The 18,677-nt window shown below is 40.7% G+C and overlaps 1 protein-coding gene across 18 annotated transcripts in view; it reads left to right on the forward strand.

Moving 5' to 3' along the window:
- SIPA1L1 (signal induced proliferation associated 1 like 1) overlaps window positions 1-18,677 on the forward strand; it is a 497,889-nt gene that overhangs the window by 337,374 nt on the left and 141,838 nt on the right. For all 18 annotated transcript variants that reach the window (XM_027111671.1, XM_027111670.1, XM_027111665.1 and 15 more), the window contains one exon: window positions 13,722-15,524. In XM_027111671.1, coding sequence (XP_026967472.1) covers window positions 14,027-15,524 — 1,498 coding nt within the window. In that variant the 5' untranslated portion in view covers window positions 13,722-14,026. The remainder of the gene's footprint in view (window positions 1-13,721; window positions 15,525-18,677) is intronic.

Genomic DNA, 18,677 nt, shown 5'->3' on the forward strand with positions numbered 1-18,677 from the left:
CCGTGAGCCATGGCCGCTGAGCTTGAGCGTCCAGAGCCTGTGCTCTGCAACGGGAGAGGCCACAACAGCGAGAGGCCCGCGTAACAACAAAAAAAAAAAGAATAAATAGGAAAAATTAAATAGTCTGGTTGGAAAATGAAGGTCAAAGATTTTCCCAAGTACCTAAATGAAAAAGAAGTGGGGGGTGTGAGAGAAGAGTTAAGAAACTATTGAGGGAGTACAGTATCCAATAAATAAAACATTTACAAAATGAAAGAAAAAAGGAAGAAAAGGAAATATCAAAACAAATAATGAAATAACATTTCACTTAACTGAAAAAGGTATGTTTTTATGTTGAAAAGGCCTATAGGGTGTCCAATACAAGGACTATAAAAAGACTCGCACAGAGGCCACTCCAGTATTGAAAAGATGATCCTAAAAAATTACTGGAAAAGAACTTGTATAAAAGATCAGGAATCAGAATATCATTGGACCTTTCAATTCCAACAGTAGAAGCTAGAAGATAATGAAATAATACCTTAAAAATTCTAATGGTAAATGTCTTACTACCTAGAGTTTTATACCCAGCCAAACCATCAGTCAGATTAAGGCTAGATGTGCCAAGACTCAAAACTTTAACACCTAGGTACTTTTCTTAGGCAGTTGCTGAATGAGGATAGTGGTCCATTAAAATGAGGGAATAAACTAAGAAAGAGAAAGATAATGAGATCTGGGAAGCATGGCATTCATCCCAGGAGAGGAGGGAAGGAAATGTCAGGATGATGATGGTGATGATGTCTTTCTGGAGGTGCCTGTGCAGTAGACCTGGAGATCAGCAGGGCTGGATTGGAGCATGAAGATGGAGAGAAGTCTCCAGGAGAGAGAAATGGAATGGGCACCTGTTACTTTTGACCATGTGAGAAACAGGAATGAGAAAAGTGTTTTTGTTTGTTTGTTTGTTTGCTTCTCTTGTTGAATTTAGAAGGAATTAAGGGTACGTATATAGAAACTAAGCAATTGAAAAGAAGCAGTTATTAACTCCAGGAAAAATAAAAGTAAGCAACTGAGCAAATACAGCCGTAGTAATATAAATCCTGATGTATATATGTGATATAACTGTGACATACACTTATACATCTATCCATGCATAGTTACATAAAATAGGGCAAGGGAAGTGGGGAGACACTTACTGGAAGCATGCTTACTTCTCATCTTCCAAAACAGAACTTCAACAGAGAATATCTAAGATTGACAAATCAAGAAATAGCGCATAAGCATGTTATTTAGGAACATGGAAATACTGGAGGAAACAGTGCTATGAATTGAGAGTGATTGCGTCTGGGAATGGAGAAGATGAAATAAAGCACTACTGTTTGGTTTTGTTTTTTCCTTAAATGCTTGAAGGTACTATTTGCTGTAACGAGTGTATGCATTACTTAGGTAAAAAAAACATAAGTGGAAAGCTAAATAAATAGCAGAGTAATGAGTATCTTTGTACCACAGGTTTTCCTTCTTACAGATGGTAAAAATCACTTCTCAATGTTTCTTGTACCACTTGTTTTCCTGTTCAGATGTAGTTGACGTTCTCTATTAAAGGCTAAGGATCATAAAGTTAAATAAGGTGCAGTCCCTGGCCTGAAACACTTGTGTCTTAGTGGGTGGTGTATCAGGAGACTTTAAAAAATCAAGATGTTCTTTATGATTGCCTTTTGGGGACTAAGAATGTGGGGGGAGTGTTGGGGACTGTAAGAGAAAGAGTGGATGCCCATAGCTCACAGGAATGGGAAATTCACAAGGCTTGCTGAAGGAACAATGATTAGAGAGGGCTGGTGGAAGTGTGAGGAGACCTGGGGCTCAGCAGAGGAAAATCCCTTCTGCTGCTAGACAGCCATCCATTTGCAAATGTTGAAAGAGAGACTACGGAGCCCAACAGTATGAATATTTTCTGGTTTACCCACCTTTTTTTTTTTCCTGAAGTGGTTCTACCAGTTTCCATTGCTTCTACCAACACAAGGATGTCTGTTTTAACTGTAGCACCATTAACAGTGCGAGGACTGACATCCCTAGAATTTTTCCTAATAGGTATAAAATGATGCAGTGTTGTTTTGATTTGTATGTTTTTTGTTGCTTATTACACCCACGATTGTTGTAACACTAGTTAGGCTTTTTCTTGCATTTGTGCTCTGTTGAAACTTTTTTTTTTTTTTACTCCAACATATCCATTCTTTTAAACCTATTTTAACAAAAGTTTCATCAAAAAATTTTCAAAATCAGTTACTTTGTCAGAAAACTTCAAACTGACCGTCCCTCACTTTTTATTCCCAGCACAGCTGGTGTTAGAAGGTAATAATGCAAAGTGAAATCAATTTCTTGAAAGTGGAGAATCCCTCTCTTGTTTTTTAATCACCATAAATTACCTGCAGTCCTCTCAAGGGATGCTGTAAAAAGGTAACGTGTCAGGGGATGGGGCGGAGTGTGGACAAACTTCCTGGAAGAGGCAATACCCAAATGCAGTCTTGAAGGAAAAGAAAGAGTTCAGCAGTAGAAAGAGGGATGGGTAGGACTAAGCACAGAGAAGGAGGGAAGAGAATTGTGTGAGGTTATGTTTCAGCAGAAGTTGCCACCTGGTTTCTCCTGAGGCTCCAGAGTGCATTCAACGTGCATTCAAGTACTTGCAGCTGGTTCCCCTTTCCCTTTTACTGGAGCTTCGGGTTCAGAGAGTGCAGAGAGGCTGTGCTGTTAACCAGGGAGATGCATCATGCATTTGGGAAATTCTCTTGCCTTGAGAGCAGAGGGAAGTTATTGTGAGGTTTCGAGCAAGAGAGTGTAAGTGTTGTGCTTGCCTGCGTGCACTTTATAGAAACACCTGCATAGGCAAAGTGATCACATTTTAAAGCGAGTGATAATGCAAACAGGACTACATTTTAAGATCAAACTTACTATGTCCAGTTAGGGGATTTATTTCACTTGGCCACAAAAATGAAAAGGGTGACCAAGAAACAAAAGAAGACTTCCTGCCGCAAGGTTTTATCTTTGAACACTTGGTCAGTTTGCATTTTACTTAACTTTTTTCCCCCTAGTTTGTAAATGAACATTTAAGTGATAATAGGTTTGTAAGATCTCATTTAAAAATCAGAGGTTTGTTTTTTGTTTTTTTTAAGCAGAAGTCTTCTTAGAAGCCCATATGATTTAAATTTATTTATTTATTTATGGCTGTGTTGGGTCTTCGTTTCTGTGCAAGGGTTTTCTCTAGTTGTGGCAAGCAGGGGCCACTCTTCATCGCAGTGTGCAGTCGTCTCTTGTTGCGGAGCACAGGCTCCAGGTGCCCAGGCTCAGTAATTGTGGCTCACGGGCCCAGTTGCTCCGCAGCATGTGGGATCTTCCCAGACCAGGGCTCGAACCCGTGTCCCCTGCATTGGCAGGCAGATTCTCAACCACTGCGCCACCAGGGAAGCCCGAAATCAGAGGGTTTTAAGTTTGGAGGCATAGATAAAAATAACTTCATTTGAAGGTTATAATGTTTATGTATATTTGTATATGTACATAATTAGTAAAAGAAAACTAAAATTTTTATATATAGTAAAAAATTTACATAGTAAAAAAAAAAAACCTTGGAGGGTTGTGGTGTGCATTGACTTAAAGTTCTTTCATTTGCTTTTGTCTTAATTTTTGTTGACAAGTTGCCAGAAACATTTGTACAGGGCTCCTGCTTTCAGAACCAGGATAAGTATATAAAAGATTCAAAATGTGTCAGTTGTGAAGTGTTTCATCGAGTGCTTTATGTCAGGTTGGCACGGGAGGTCCCCTGCCTCTCCTGAACATAAGTAGATTGTTTCACGCTTCATCACCCACCCTCCACCTTTCTTTTCTTTTTTTTCTGGTTCTGTAAGCACTGGAGTCAAATCTCTTCAGATGTGAGCTGTTCCCTGCACTGCATCCTTTCCCTCCCTCCTTCTTATTCAGTGCCTGTCTTATCGTGTTTGTGCTCCCGACACCCCGCAGAGTCGGGAAGAATTCATGAACCAGTGCGGGGGGGCTACCGTTGGGGTTGGGATATCTTGAAGGAAAGACGTATTTTTCACTTTTTTAGCACTATTTCAGTTTTGTTTTTTTTTTAAACAAAGCGTATTCATTTTTTGAAAACAACTGAAAAAGGGGCAGCAAAGTGGAAACTTCGTATGGGAGAAAAATTATTTGACGGTAAAAGATAACGATTATTTTGACCATTATTAATTTGATGGCAGTGATCTTTGATTTCTGTTTTCTGTTGTCTGCCGCCTGTGCTGTACTAACCTCCCCTCCTTCCCTTTTCCTGTGAATGTGTTTATTTATTTTGCTAGGATTCTTATAGCAGATTCTGTTGTGCGTTAGTTATCTCATGTGGTGGTGCCTTATCCAGTTCTGATTCACTTCTTGTTGCTCTTTTAAGAGATTTTCTCATTATTATGGCTATTTTTCAGGTACTTTGATGATGAGTGGACTGAAGAGAGGAGGGTCAAACCGCTCTTATTTTTCACTCACGACTGTTGTGAAGACTCCTTAAGAGAGAACCATGAAGCTGAAATCTATGTTAAATTTCAGTGATGGTGACTTCTTTTGACATGTCTCCCTCAACACAGTTTTTATGAGATAACCATAATTACTTTTTAGATTACAGTATAAATTCTATTAATGTATCAGTTAATTTCTAGTTCATCTTCGCTGGAACAGCATGGCTTTTGTTGCAAAGGATTCCATTTCAAGGATACTGAGCTTAGGTGCTTTGAGGGTAAGGATTGGATGGATCTCTGTCCTCCAGAACCTAAAATCTAATTGAGGAGGAAAGGCCCCAACCATGTGTAGAGTTAATTTCAGAAAGTAGGAGAAGGAGAGGCATTTTATGGGGGGTGGGTCCTCCGGTGCCAGGAACAGGGCTTAGGGATCAGACCCGGCAGTGACCCGGTCTTTTCTGAGTGGCAGGGTCTTAATACAAACTGCGGGGGACGATACCTGCCTGCAGGTTGATGTGGGGAGTAAAGGAGGTAGTTAGTGCACAGTAGGTGGTACAAGATGGATGCTCAGACTGTAGTTACAACTGGTGACAGCAGATTGTTGAAAAAGCATGTTCTTGAAGGACAGCCTGGTGAAGCAGACAGGGTAGGAGTCAGGGAATGAGGAAGTCTGGCTTCACATGTGGGCTCAGCGCCGGCCGTTTAACCTTGGTGGACTTAACGGTGGCCCTGAGACACACCCCATGTGGAAAATGAAGGGATCAGACAAGGTATTCATTCTGATAACTCACAGTTTTAAAATTCTGAATGTAAGGTCAAGAGGGACACCCTCCATTCCGGTTCAGTCACTGTGGAGCCTGAGGAAAAGGTGCTGGTTTGTGGAGGGCAGACTATTCCCTGCTGTTACAGGAAGAAGGAAGGCTTTTAGGGGTGGGTGCCACCTAATTCTGAGCTCCAGGCCTGAGTCACACAATAATGGGGCTGCAATTGAGGGGCCTCTGAAGTTTCACGAAAGACAAGTGACATGACCACTGCAGCATTTTCAGGAAGTTAATTATCAATATTTTTCCCCACTGGGTGTAGAGATTCATGTCTGGATTGGGCTTCAGAAGTGATACTCGGGCTACAAATGGAGGCCTTTTTTCTTTCATAATGTATTTTCAAAATAGCTCTTCTGCCATAAATCCTCTGACTGCTGTCCCAGTATTTATTGAGAGCCCTCCACACAGAGAGCGCTTTGTCAGACACAGTGTGCTTACCTCTCCAAAGGGGAGATACTCACCTCCCGGGGTGCTTGTGAGGGCTGAGAGGATGCACAGGGTCAGGGAGTGGAAAGCATGGCGGAGTCCCACGTTCTCCGAGCTCTGTGGGGAGAGAGTTTACCCTCAGAAATAAGAGTACAGTGAAACAGACAAATAACCCATCTGCAGTCTGTATTTAAGGAAACACTAAGGCAATGTGGAATGATCTTATGTTTCAATTTTTTCCTTTTAAGCTCTTGGTTCTTGGGTGGTATTTTAAAAGCTGCTATGTGAAATATGGTTACTGTTGATATCAATCGTGATTAATATCGTTTAGGATATTAGCGTGTCGTGTGGAAGGAACTTTCTGTTCACCTGTTGTTCTTATGGATGTGGCTTTCTGCTCTTCCTAAGCCAACGTTAAATATGCCTCAAGGTGCCCTTTCTTAAATTCTTTTTGGAATATAAATACTCAAATGAGAAAACCATGATGTCTTTGACAAAGCCAGTTCTGTCTTACTGAAGCCTCTGGTTTCCTACACTCCTCTTTTCCTCTTCCAGTTAGATTGTAGGAACCTGAGAGTGGAAATGTTCCTTCTTTGCCTCCCACTCTGATAGTGACTAGCGCAGGGCAAAGCATTGAACAGTGCTCGAATAGCCCACGCTGGCAGCCTGAAAAGCTGTCCTTAGTGATGCAGATTCTCAGCTGTGGTTCATCATGTGTGGATCAAAGGCAATTTTTCATGGCTTGTATAGTTTAAATCTGACTTAATACAGTTCAGACCATCTCTTTCCTTCCTGCCCTCAGAGAAAGTCAATACTGCTAGATTCTTCCTTTCTGGGTTAAATATACAGTTTCAGTTCCTTGAGCCATCGATAGCTCATAGCACTGTTATAATGCTCTCCAGAGTGTTGGTCTGCAGTCCAAATGGTGACCTTCTTCCACTTTAGCCCGAATCTCTGCAGAAGGAGGGTTGTGAGGACAAAAGGTGAGAAGTACGTGTACATTGGAAAGAGATGTGTTCCAGGAAAGGGCAACGAGTGATGATGACTCAGTCTGTGCTTTGTTTAGGCAGCCTCACCTGACTGCCCACATCACTGCAACCTTGTGAAAGGGTGAAATGGAGACTCTTGGGTATGTCAGTATTAAATATTAAAAAAGCAATATTAAATACGAAGAAATGAGGCAATATAAGCCATTGTGTTAATCATCTGTATTGAGTAATTATACAAATCCTGTAAATACTGCTAACCTTACAATCTTTAGTAATCTATACTTTATGTAGCCCTCTTTGATTCCATTTTAATCAGGGGATTTAGCATAAGGTCATCTTATTGGAAGGACCTGATATCTGTTGAATTTTGACTTGTTTGGTGATTTGAATGATTGGAGGTTGAACATGGTGCAGTCTTTAATAATTAGTAGTCAAAATCATACTACATACCCAGATCATATTTTATTTTATTTTTTAGTAACAGGATGATGTTTCTTTTTTCTCCTAAGTTTTTTCTTCTGATTATAAAAGTTATAGTACTCATTTTAGAAAATAAATAATATAGACAAATACCAAAAAGAAAGAAAAAAAGAAATTATTCGTAATCTTAACTATGTAACAACAAGCATTATAAATCCTTTGGTGAGCTTCCTTTGGCTTGTTTATATATCTTTACATAACTTTAAAAAGCATAGCTAAATTTATAATGTATATACCATTTTGTTTGTATCCTGAATTCTTCTGAAACTGTGCTTGTTTGTGCCCAGTTACATTCAATAGGATGCACTGTATAAAAAAAATTTTTTTTTAAGTTAGTCCATGGTCAAATCAGTTAAGAAATATCTTAGTTTAATAGTAAGTGTTGGGTTTTTGTTTTTCTTGTTTTTTTTTTTAACTGTAGATTTCATGGAGCCTTAATATACTAACATATATTATCATGTCGTAACAGAGGTGATAGTGTGTCCCTGCCTTATTTACTTATGGAACCCTTTCTTATGAATTAATAACTTGGATTTGAAGCACAATTCAGGGAAAGTTGATAAGCCTTTCCCCCTGTATAGTAGACATTTATCGGTTGTCTCCCCTGACATCCATTTCTCACATGCCCTTCCCCAGATCCTGTTTGGTAATAGGATGATCAGTACTAGATCACAGTTTGCAGGGTTGATGAATGACTTTTTAATGGATTTTAAACGAATATTAATGTACAAATTAGTATTTTCAAAACGCTCACTACCTTCGTGGATCTAGTCTGCTCTCTTGATATCCTGGGTGCCGGCCGTGGAAACTCCATGCCCCTGATGAGTTGGTGAGCTCTGATTTCTTTTCCTTGAAAGTGTTCATTTGCTGCACCTCAAACACTATTTTTCCCCTAATAATCCTGGTTCACTGTTACCTTCTACTTATTACCTTTTACCCTGCTTTTTACCTTTTACCTCCCTACTTCAAGCTCCTCACACCTAGCTCTTTGGCATTATATTAATTGCTTATTGCGTAAATTTTGTCATATTTAAATGTAAGTGTTCGAATTTATTCTATTCTCCTTTACTTTGCCAGCTGTGGAATCGTTTCCGTACCCATCAGTAATTCTACCATGTATCTTGCTCCATGCGTTTTTAATTTTATCACCCCACTTCTGCCATCAAGCTCACTGCCAAATTTTCATGTTGTTTCCTTCACCCGCAACTATGCAAAGTATCTTCAAGCCTTACTAGGCCTTTGAAATGGAACTTTCTTCGTTGAACTTTTTTAGTTTGGAGGGTGGGTGGGAGGCAAATGTTATTATCTCTTTTGGTCCTCACTCTGTCCAAACAAGCACTTGTTTAAAAAATATTTATTTAATTTATTTATTTTCCTTATTATTATTATTTTTTTTGGCTGCGTCGGGTCTTAGTTGCGGCACATGGGATCTTCGTTGAGGCAGGCAGGATCTTTTCGTTATGGTGCGCGTTCTCTTTGTTGTGGCGCTCGGGTTTCTCTACTTGTGGCACTTGGGCTTCTCTGTAGTTGTAGTGTGCAGGTTTTCTCTCTCTGGCTGTGGCACGCAGGCTCCAGAGTGCGTGGGCTCTCTCATTGAGGTGTACAAGCTCAGTAGTTGTGGCGAGTGGGCTTAGTTGCCCTGCGGCATATTGGATGTTAGTTCTCCCACCAGGGATCGAACCCGCATCCCCTGCGTTGGAAGGTGGATTCTTTACCGCTGGACCACCAGGGAGGTCTCCAAACAAGCACATTTTAAATTGCTTTCTTATCTCTAAACTCAAATGTAACTTTATCCTGTTATGTATGTTTTGTATCCATAACTTCTTTTTTCACTTTGGTAATTCCAGGGCAAGTTATCTGCATCTACTTTGTCTCCATCAGTGCTGTCTTTTTTAGGTAGTGAACATTTGGAGAGCAGGAACTAGATTTATCAACTCCTCTCTTCTCAGTCCTTCCTGCTTTTTGTTGAAGGGATAGAACGGAAATGAAAGAAGGGGGAAAGTCCAGTCTGAAAAGTTATGTGCTGATTCATGAAGCTTAAATTATCCGGGACATTGTACGGAGTCGTTTGTATGTGTTTCAGGCTAACTTGAAAGAGTGAGGCGTCCTTCTATCTGAGATGTTACTTTTATGTAATGTGAGTGAAATTCAGGAAAGCCAAGAAGGGATGTAAAGAGAATTGTTGGCCTTCTTTGGTTATCTTAGCTAATCTAATGTTCAAGCACTGTGGTGTGATATTTCTGTTTTAAAATAAAGTTTCCTGTTACAATCCAAAGCAAGAATATTTATGGGTATTTTAAATCTGTGTATACAACTTCATAAACTATTTACATTGACATTTTCATAAATACTGATGTTGTACATCTGTGGAATCTCGGGGTATTTGTATAGTTATTCATCATCAAAATTCCTTCTATTGCCTGGAAGCATTGAGAGTTGGCCCTGTATTTGAGGCTGTACCAGTTAAGGAATCTAACAACATCCCATTTTGGAATATGGAAGTAATTGATGGCGAATGCTACATCTTTTTAGTGAATGTAACATCGTATTGCAGATTATTTCAGGGCAGGAACTGTAAGTTGTTGTTGGTTTTTTCTTTCCTTCCCACGTCTTCTTGTGTAACCTTTAAACTATTCTTTATGCCCTTGGCATAAAGAAAGTTTCCCATGTTGTTCCTTTCGTTTGGTTCCTTCAATTATTTATTGTTCTCACTTCCTTATCACCCAGTTATTTCTTGGAAAAATTTTATTTTCCCATTTTTTCTGCTTGTTAGTTAATTCATTGTTGAAAATAGATAAAAAGGGAAGATATCAAATGAGCACGTGCATATATTTTATTTGGAGTTTAGGGGAGAGAGTCATGAGAAGAAATTTGGAGGTAACTGCATAGAGATAATAATATTTAAAGCTGTGGGTACCTATGACATCACCAGACAGTAGTGGCTACCATGCAGATATCTCCCGAAGTAATTTCATTATTCTGCTTCATTCAGTTGCACAGGCAGCTGATCCAATGAAGTCAACACCCTGCTCTCCAGAGTTAATATCTTTACTCCAGTGTACCCAGGCCTGCGATCTCATCCTAATGCACTCGGTGCTCAAATGCATCCTAATGCTGATACCCTTTACAGCCCCTTCCAAAACTCTGAAGACTGGTAAGAGAAGTAAGCCAAGCATACTCCCCTGGAATCACTAGCTTTTGAATGGAGCCCACCAGTGATCCTGAGGAATGAGCCAAAAGAAAGAGGCACCAGAAGTTAAGGAGACCGTGTTCATCATGGAGGCCTAGAGAAGACAGAGTTTCGGGAAGGAGGGGGAGAGGTCAAGAATGTAAATGTCTCAGTGAGCCAGGATGACAGGGACTGTTTTTATACCTGTAGCTTCCCTTGGAGGGAGGGACTGTTTCCCCAAATATCCCTAGCACCAAGTGTGTGGTCTGTGTTCAGAAGAGAATGCAGAAAGGCTTAGGGTGATTCAGAGGAGAGGGGGAGGTACTTCTTCTGGAAGAATGGTATTATCAGAAAAAGCTGATAGGTTACCTGGTGATAGACCTTGACTGATGGAAAGACTTTCATCTACTAGACGTTGAACACATCTTCGCCTTTTCTTATAGTTTCCAGGACCTCATGGAACTAGACTGGTATTGGTATTCTAGGTAAATGGATCTCCCATGGACTCAAATAGTACCTAGAGCTGTAAAATTAAATATATAACAAGGATATTTCTTAAATAGTTTACTCTTTCAACAGATGGAGGTGACATGCTGTAAATTAGTATTGCCCTTCTATTCTGTCGTTTTTTACCATATTTAATGATGCTTAGGCAGGTTTGCTGATAATTAGGAGAATTGCTAATAACTGTCAGCATATGTTTGCTCTTTCCATGAACCCCGAGGAGTAGGTTTTAGGTGTTATTGATGTGTCATCATATTACACACATGGATGGCATCTTTATTTTCAACTAGTACTTGAATAAATGCAAAGCATATATGTTTGTATAGATGCTACTCTGTGTCTAAAGTTTCATATTGTGCCTAAAGGGGTTTGTTGCTATAAATAAGGACGGGAAAGAGGAAGGGGAAGAGAAAAGGAAAAAAGGTCCTCATGGCAAGAAAAGAAAATCTGTTATTTAACTTAGTTGTCCATCTTGAACCTCCTCGGTTTTTACAGGTCATTAAACTGTGGGTACTCTCTCCCCTATGTGCCCGTCTATATTTTGAAATTAAAAGATAACATTGAATTATTATTATAATCAAGATGTAATAGGAGTCTTGGCATTTCTTTAAAATTACAAAGAAATATAGTTATATCTGTATAAGGTTTTTTAAAACCCATTAAAAAACACAGGAAGCATATGAGATGGTTCTGAAAAGGTGTCCTGTAGTAGTGACGACGAAGAGTGGAGATTTTTCAAGTCAGTGCTATTTACTGTATTTTGGTGCTGGCCTTCAGTTTCCTCCTACAATGGATATAACTTCACATATCCTAAAAAAAAGACAGTCCTGCAGTGAACTCTATTCTAAGGGAAAGGAAATGTGGAAAGAGAGTTTTTACCCCAGTGGGATTGGTGCATTGGCCTTTTAGAGAATGTCCGTTCTGGGAATGGTAGGTGATTTATTTGCATTTCTGTGAGCTTGTGAGAAGCATTGCAAACATCTGATTTTCATAAGAATCTATTGAGAATTATTTTGTATGTCAGTGTATTCTTTCTTTGAAAGCTATTTCACTGAAATAAACAGCTTCTTTTCCCCTAGTTCATTACAAAATAGCTCATAAATTGTGGTTTGGGGTTGTCAATTTTTTTTTTTTTTTTTTTGAAATGGGCTAGTGTTTATTTTGCATCTTGCTTCAGTTGCCCAGTTTCCTTCCATTTTATAAGGAACACTTCTTGAACCTTGGCTGTGGCCACATGGGCTGCCTTCAGATTCAGCAGTTAGCACATTATTCCACTTGAAGGTTTACAGTTCAAAAGGAGCCTGGACAGTTCCCAGATGTAAAGTCAAATCATAGCAATCTGACGATAGAAGTATCTAGAAAGCTCAAAAGCCAGGTTTAATGGGTAGCTGTGCAAAACCATTATCCCTTTCACAAAAGATGGTGAAGAGGAGAGAGAGGGAAAACAATTGGCGTTTCTGTGCCAGGCTGGTCTGAGCAGCCCGTGCGAGCCCGGCTGGAGTTCAGCTGGCCCTGCATTCTGCAGGCGGCCGTACGTTTTGAAACACCCCTAAATGTTCCAGCCTTTAAATAGCAGCGAGTCTTCTAAAATGATGCTGCATAGCGCAGGAGAAATTAAAGCGGCTGCCTGGGAGGCAGGAAGCCGACTAGCGAGATGCTTAATTATCGTGGAAGTAAGTGCTTGTTGCCGGGGAGCGGAGCGCAGCGAGCGCGGGTCGGCCTGGGTGTCAGCCGTGATTTGTAGACAATGCGGCCCCGGCAGCGCAGTGCTGGTTCAGCAGCATCTTTCCAAACATGCATCTGGCAGGAATTTAAAGGCCACCTCTTGTGTAATTTGTGGAACCTTGGAAAAGGGTGCGCTGCCTTTATTTTCACGACGAACGCAACCATGCAGGATTTTGTGCTCAGAATTTGTGCCTCTCTCCTCCTGATTGATGTGCTCCCGAGGAAGTTGGGTTTCTTCACCTGTCACCTGGAAGGATGTTAGCAGTTCTCTGTCGTCGGCTGGGGGATATGGAAAGGTCTGTCCACAGCAGCATTTGGTTTCTGCTGTCTTCATAAATTAGTGCCAAAGGGTGGGGTGGGTTGCAGTGTGTAAGGAAATGAAGGCATTTTGCTAATGAGCAAAATGTTTCTAGCTTTAAGGGTAGATGGATCTCAGAGCTTGGGAAGAGGTGGTGGAAAATGCTGGATGCATTCTGAAATACTCCTTTGGCATAGTAATAGAGGGAAATATAGAAGCGTGCTAATGGGTAGAATGGCTCCGGGAAAACCCTTTTTATTTTCTCTCTATTGTATTTGCTCTTGCCAACTCTGTTAAGCCTTTGTAAAGAAACAAAAAAACAAGTTTGGATTTTGAAATACAGAAGAGGTTAAAAAGTGAGTGTTGTGACATATTCAGTAACAGATTTTTTCAATTTTTAGTCTTGTTAAAAAACTGTACGTTGCTCTAATTATCGAACTCTGTTGGTTATGCCTTGAACTTCTGGTCAGCACAGTGGTTCATGATATTCTACATTATTAGAGGTCATTGGAGTCTGTACGTGGTCTTTACTTGGGCTAGGAGCCTTGATATCCTGGAACGAGATCCCTCACCCCCCTTCATAGTGATATGAAACAGTTCAATTAATCTGAAGTGTTAATAGTCTTTTAAAATATATATAGTTTAAATGATGGATATTATTAAATGCTTTCACTTTCTTCCTTCCCTTCAAGCCTGCTTTACTAAAAAGATGGGTTGTGAACTGTGAGTCACAATCCGTTAGAGAGTCTTTTATTTGCATGTGTCTGGTTTTGGCAATTGCATGTTTATTTTTAGATGTATTTATCAAATGCTAATTCCAATTGTCCTTGTCTCTTTTAGAGAAAGCATGGGATTATGGCAATCACAGAGTCCCAGAGATACAAGTTCCATTCAGTTTTTTTCTGAAAGAAAGCCGTCTATCAAAGTGAAGCAGAGGAACTCTTGTGGATTATAATGTTTTGAAGGGGTCTGGATTTTCAGAGGTTTGAAAATAAGGCATTGTTTAACCTTTTAATTGGAAAAGATTAAGATCTCATGCAACTGATGTATTTTCTGGGAGCCATTCTCCAAAAGGGAAGTGCACATTTAAAACTTAGGTATGATGGTCCTTTCTGCAGGGGTTTAAGTCTGATTGCTTTTACATCATGACCAGCTTGAAACGGTCTCAGACAGAAAGGCCGGTTGCCACTGAAAGGGCGTCTGTTGTGGGCACAGATGGCACCCCCAAAGTCCACACGGACGACTTCTACATGCGACGCTTCAGGTCCCAAAACGGCAGCTTAGGGTCATCAGTCATGGCTCCTGTAGGCCCCCCTCGAAGTGAAGGTTCTCATCATATAACCTCGACCCCTGGAGTCCCAAAGATGGGGGTTCGGGCAAGGATTGCGGATTGGCCCCCAAGAAAGGAAAATGTAAAAGAATCTAGCCGTTCAAGCCAGGAAATAGAAACCTCAAGTTGCCTTGAGAGCATGTCCTCCAAAAGCAGTCCTGTGAGTCAGGGAAGTTCTGTAAGCCTCAATTCCAGTGACTCAGCCATGTTAAAAAGCATACAGAACACACTGAAAAACAAGACGAGGCCGTCGGAGAGCATGGACTCCAGATTTCTCATGCCTGAAGCCTACCCCAGCTCCCCCAGGAAAGCTCTGCGCCGGATACGGCAGCGCAGCAACAGCGACATCACCATAAGTGAACTTGACGTGGATAGCTTTGATGAATGTATCTCGCCCACCTACAAGACGGGGCCGTCACTGCACAGGGAATACGGTAGCACATCTTCAATCGATAAGCAGGGAACGTCCGGAGACAGCTTCTTTGACTTGTTAAAGGGCTACAAAGACGACAAGTCTGATCGAGGTCCCACTCCGACCAAGCTCAGTGACTTTCTCATCGCCGGTGGGGGCAAGGGCTCTGGTTTCTCCTTGGATGTCATAGACGGGCCCATCTCACAGAGAGAGAACCTCAGGCTCTTTAAGGAAAGGGAAAAACCACTCAAGCGGCGTTCCAAGTCTGAAACCGGAGACTCGTCCATTTTTCGTAAATTACGCAATACCAAAGGTGAAGAACTTGGGAAATCGTCGGATCTCGAAGATAATCGATCGGAAGACTCCGTCAGGCCCTGGACGTGCCCAAAGTGCTTTGCCCACTACGACGTCCAGAGTATATTATTTGACTTGAACGAGGCGGTTATGAACAGGCACAGTGTAATTAAGAGGAGAAACACCACCACGGGGGCTTCGGCAGCTGCGGTGGCATCCTTGGTCTCGGGGCCTTTGTCCCACTCGGCCAGTTTTAGCTCCCCGATGGGCAGCACGGAGGACCTGAACTCCAAAGGAAGCCTCAGCATGGACCAGGGAGACGATAAAAGCAATGAACTTGTAATGAGCTGTCCGTATTTTCGGAATGAGATCGGTGGAGAAGGGGAAAGGAAAATCAGCCTGTCCAAATCAAATTCTGGTTCCTTTAGTGGATGTGAAAGTGCCTCCTTTGAGTCTACCCTCAGCTCCCATTGTACAAATGCAGGAGTGGCAGTACTTGAAGTGCCCAAGGAAAACTTGGTGTTGCACCTGGATCGAGTGAAAAGATACATCGTGGAACACGTGGATCTCGGCGCATACTATTACAGGAAGTTTTTCTATCAGAAGGGTGAGTAGAGATCTTTTATTCTTTTCATTTTCTTTGCCATACTTTCTGAAAAAGAGTACTGTCTATTAGGATTTTTAAGCAGCGTGATGTAAGATTTGCATGAATGCCTTCTCCTGATGGTGAAAGAGTTAAATAGTTATTTGCTGCGGTGTATTTCCTTTTGCATTTTTGAGTTACTTCCTCCTTTTAGATACATTAAATATCTTGTATTGACTAGCTTATGAAACATTAATTTTTTTTAAAACCTTTGATTTAATGGATGAAATTGTAATCTTTGTGTAGAAGACTTGCTGTGTCACCTTTAGGGATAAATGTCATATAAAGTTAAAAATATTATAAATACAGCTTTTTTTTTTAAGGGTTACTAAAGCAATCTTAATGCTGTTTTTCATTTATTTAGCACTTTTACAGTTAGTGCGGGACCATTTCTTTTCTGCCTCAATGTTCTCATCAGTAAATGGGAATTATAATACATTCCTATTCATGCCACAGGAATTTTAGTGAGAATTAATTTTGTTATTTGACAAAAGTGTCAGAGCCAGGAATCAAACCTAGGTCTTCTAGATTTGAGTATAAAAGTCACTGGAGTGAGAAGTACTGTTAACATGTTGGTGACTTCCTTTTCCGTTTTGTATGGGGGAAAATATATACCTATATTGTTGGATTGTACTCTATGTGAACTGTATTTGTATACAGTTTTATCTCATGCTTGTAAGAAAACTCTGTGATTCATTGAAAAGTAGTTTAAATGAACTCTTAAGAGCTTTCTAATAGTGTTTTTGAGCAGCATTATTAATTGAAGAATGAGTTTGTCACGCAAGCACCCAAGCTAGGAAACAGGATGCTTGCCGAGCAAGGACATACACCTGTGGTCCACTAGCTAGCTCAGTAATTTCTGCATTGAGCCCAAGTGAGAGGCCCCCTGTATGCAAGCTACTGGAGCAGTTTTTGTTTTCCCGGCTACTGTTTGGGGGTTTTGAGTCCTGCTTAAGTCCTTTTGAGATTTATTCTTCCGAATGAAGTTTCATTTCTAGTACTTCATTCTGGTACTCTAGCTTTATGACAGTGCTCCCTTTAAAATAAAATTTATTGTGAGGATATTACATGGTCATCCCCATTCACGAGAGTTTATTGACCAAAAGAATCTTGTCTTGGTGTTCAGTATCCATGTCTCTTAAACATCTATGGCATAGGTCCTGAAACCAATATGATAATGAAAATCCCAAATTCATTTGTAAGCCATCCTTTTTTTTTTTTTGCGGTACGCGGGCCTCTTACTGTTGTGGCCTCTCCCGTTGCGGAGCACAGGCTCCGGACGCGCAGGCTCAGCGGCCATGGCTCACGGGCCCAGCCGCTCCACGGCACGTGGGATCTTCCCGGACCGGGCACAAACCCGTGTCCCCTGCATCGGCAGGCGGACTCTCAACCACTGCGCCACCAGGGAAGCCCTGTAAGCCATCTTTATTTTCTCAGCATAACCTTCTGGAGTTCAGATTTTAGAAATTACTTCTTTCTCATTCTGTCCCTTGGGCTACAGGGTTTCTCGACCTTGCCATCTTGGCATTTGGGGCCAGATAATTCTTTGTTTGGGGGGATGTGTCATATGCGTTGTAGGATATAAGATGTTTAGCAGCATCCCTGCCCTCTACACCCCAGATGCCAATAGGTGCCCCCAACTGTGATGACCTAAAAAGTCTCCAGTCATTGCCATATGTCCTCTAGGAAGTAAAATTGCCCCTAGCTGAAAAGCCCTGTTTTGTGGAACCTGGGGAAGTTTTCCACAGGTGTTTGTGAGCTGTCTATAGGTGATGCCATCTTGCTAAAGAACTGACACTCCAACAGGAGAAAGAACATGTTACTTACAGTCTTTGTTTATGTAGTAGTTGCTCTTTTCCCATTAGGCAATGTGATCACATCAATGATGAACATTTTGAGTACTTACTGTGTACCAGGAACTTAGCATTTGGTATGACATGCATTTTCTCATTTCACCCTCTCCATGCCCACTGGGGTGTAGGTATCGTTATCGATGGCATTTTCCAGATGAGAAAACTGGGGTGTAAGTGGCTGGTTTTAAGCTGTTAAGCTGTCACGAAGCTAGTAATATTGGAGCCAGGATTTCATCTTTGGGGAGACTGACTAGAGTCATGTTCTTGACTGTTTTGCCTTGATCTCTATTATATTAGACTAAAGGGAAGGAGTATATTTTTATCTTTAAACCTGGTAAAATTTTGTTCGACGTATTTTATCTTTCAAAAGTAAGGAATAAAAATTTGAACACCTATATTCCAGAGTTCATCCAGCTTAGGTCATAACACTTCATAAATTTAAGAGCAGTTCATTGAAAGTAGTTTCTAATTTAAGCCATAGAAAATACCCTCTTAGCTAACATAATTGGAACAAGTTAATGAAAGAAATCATTAAGACAGGGAATCAAAAACAAACAACCCAATCCGAAAATGGGCAGAAGACTTAAATAGACATTTCTCCAAGGAAGATATACAGACTGCCAACAAACACATGAAAGAATGCTCAACATCATTAATCATTAGAGAAATGCCAATCAAAATTACAATGAGATATCATCTCACACCAGTCAGAATGGCCATCATCAAAAAATCTAGAAACAATAAATGCTGGAGAGGGTGTGGAGAAAAGGGAACACTCTTGCACTGCTTGTGGGAATGTGAATTGGTTCAGCCACTATGGAGAACAGTATGGAGGTTCCTTACAAAACTACAAATAGAACTACCATATGACCCAGCAATCCCACTACTGGGCATAAACCCTGAGAAAACCAAAATTCAAAAAGAGTCATGTACCAAAATGTTCATTGCAGCTCTATTTACAATAGCCCGGACATGGAAACAATCTAAGTGTCCATCATCGGATGAATGGATAAAGAAGATGTGGCACATACATACAATGGAATATTACTCAGCCATAAAAAGAAACGAAATTGAGCTATTTGTAATGAGGTGGATAGACCTAGAATCTGTCATACAGAGGGAAGTAAGTCAGAAAGAAAAAGACAAATACCGTATGCTAACACATATATATGGAATTTAAGAAAAAAAAATGTCATGAAGAACCTAAGGGTAAGACAGGAATAAAGACACAGACCTACTGGAGAATGGACTTGAGGTTATGGGG

The sequence above is a fragment of the Aethalodelphis obliquidens genome, unplaced genomic scaffold, assembly GCF_003676395.1.
Source record: "Aethalodelphis obliquidens isolate GAN/ISIS:26980383/991018 unplaced genomic scaffold, ASM367639v1 scaffold10, whole genome shotgun sequence".
NCBI lineage: Eukaryota > Metazoa > Chordata > Mammalia > Artiodactyla > Delphinidae > Aethalodelphis > Aethalodelphis obliquidens.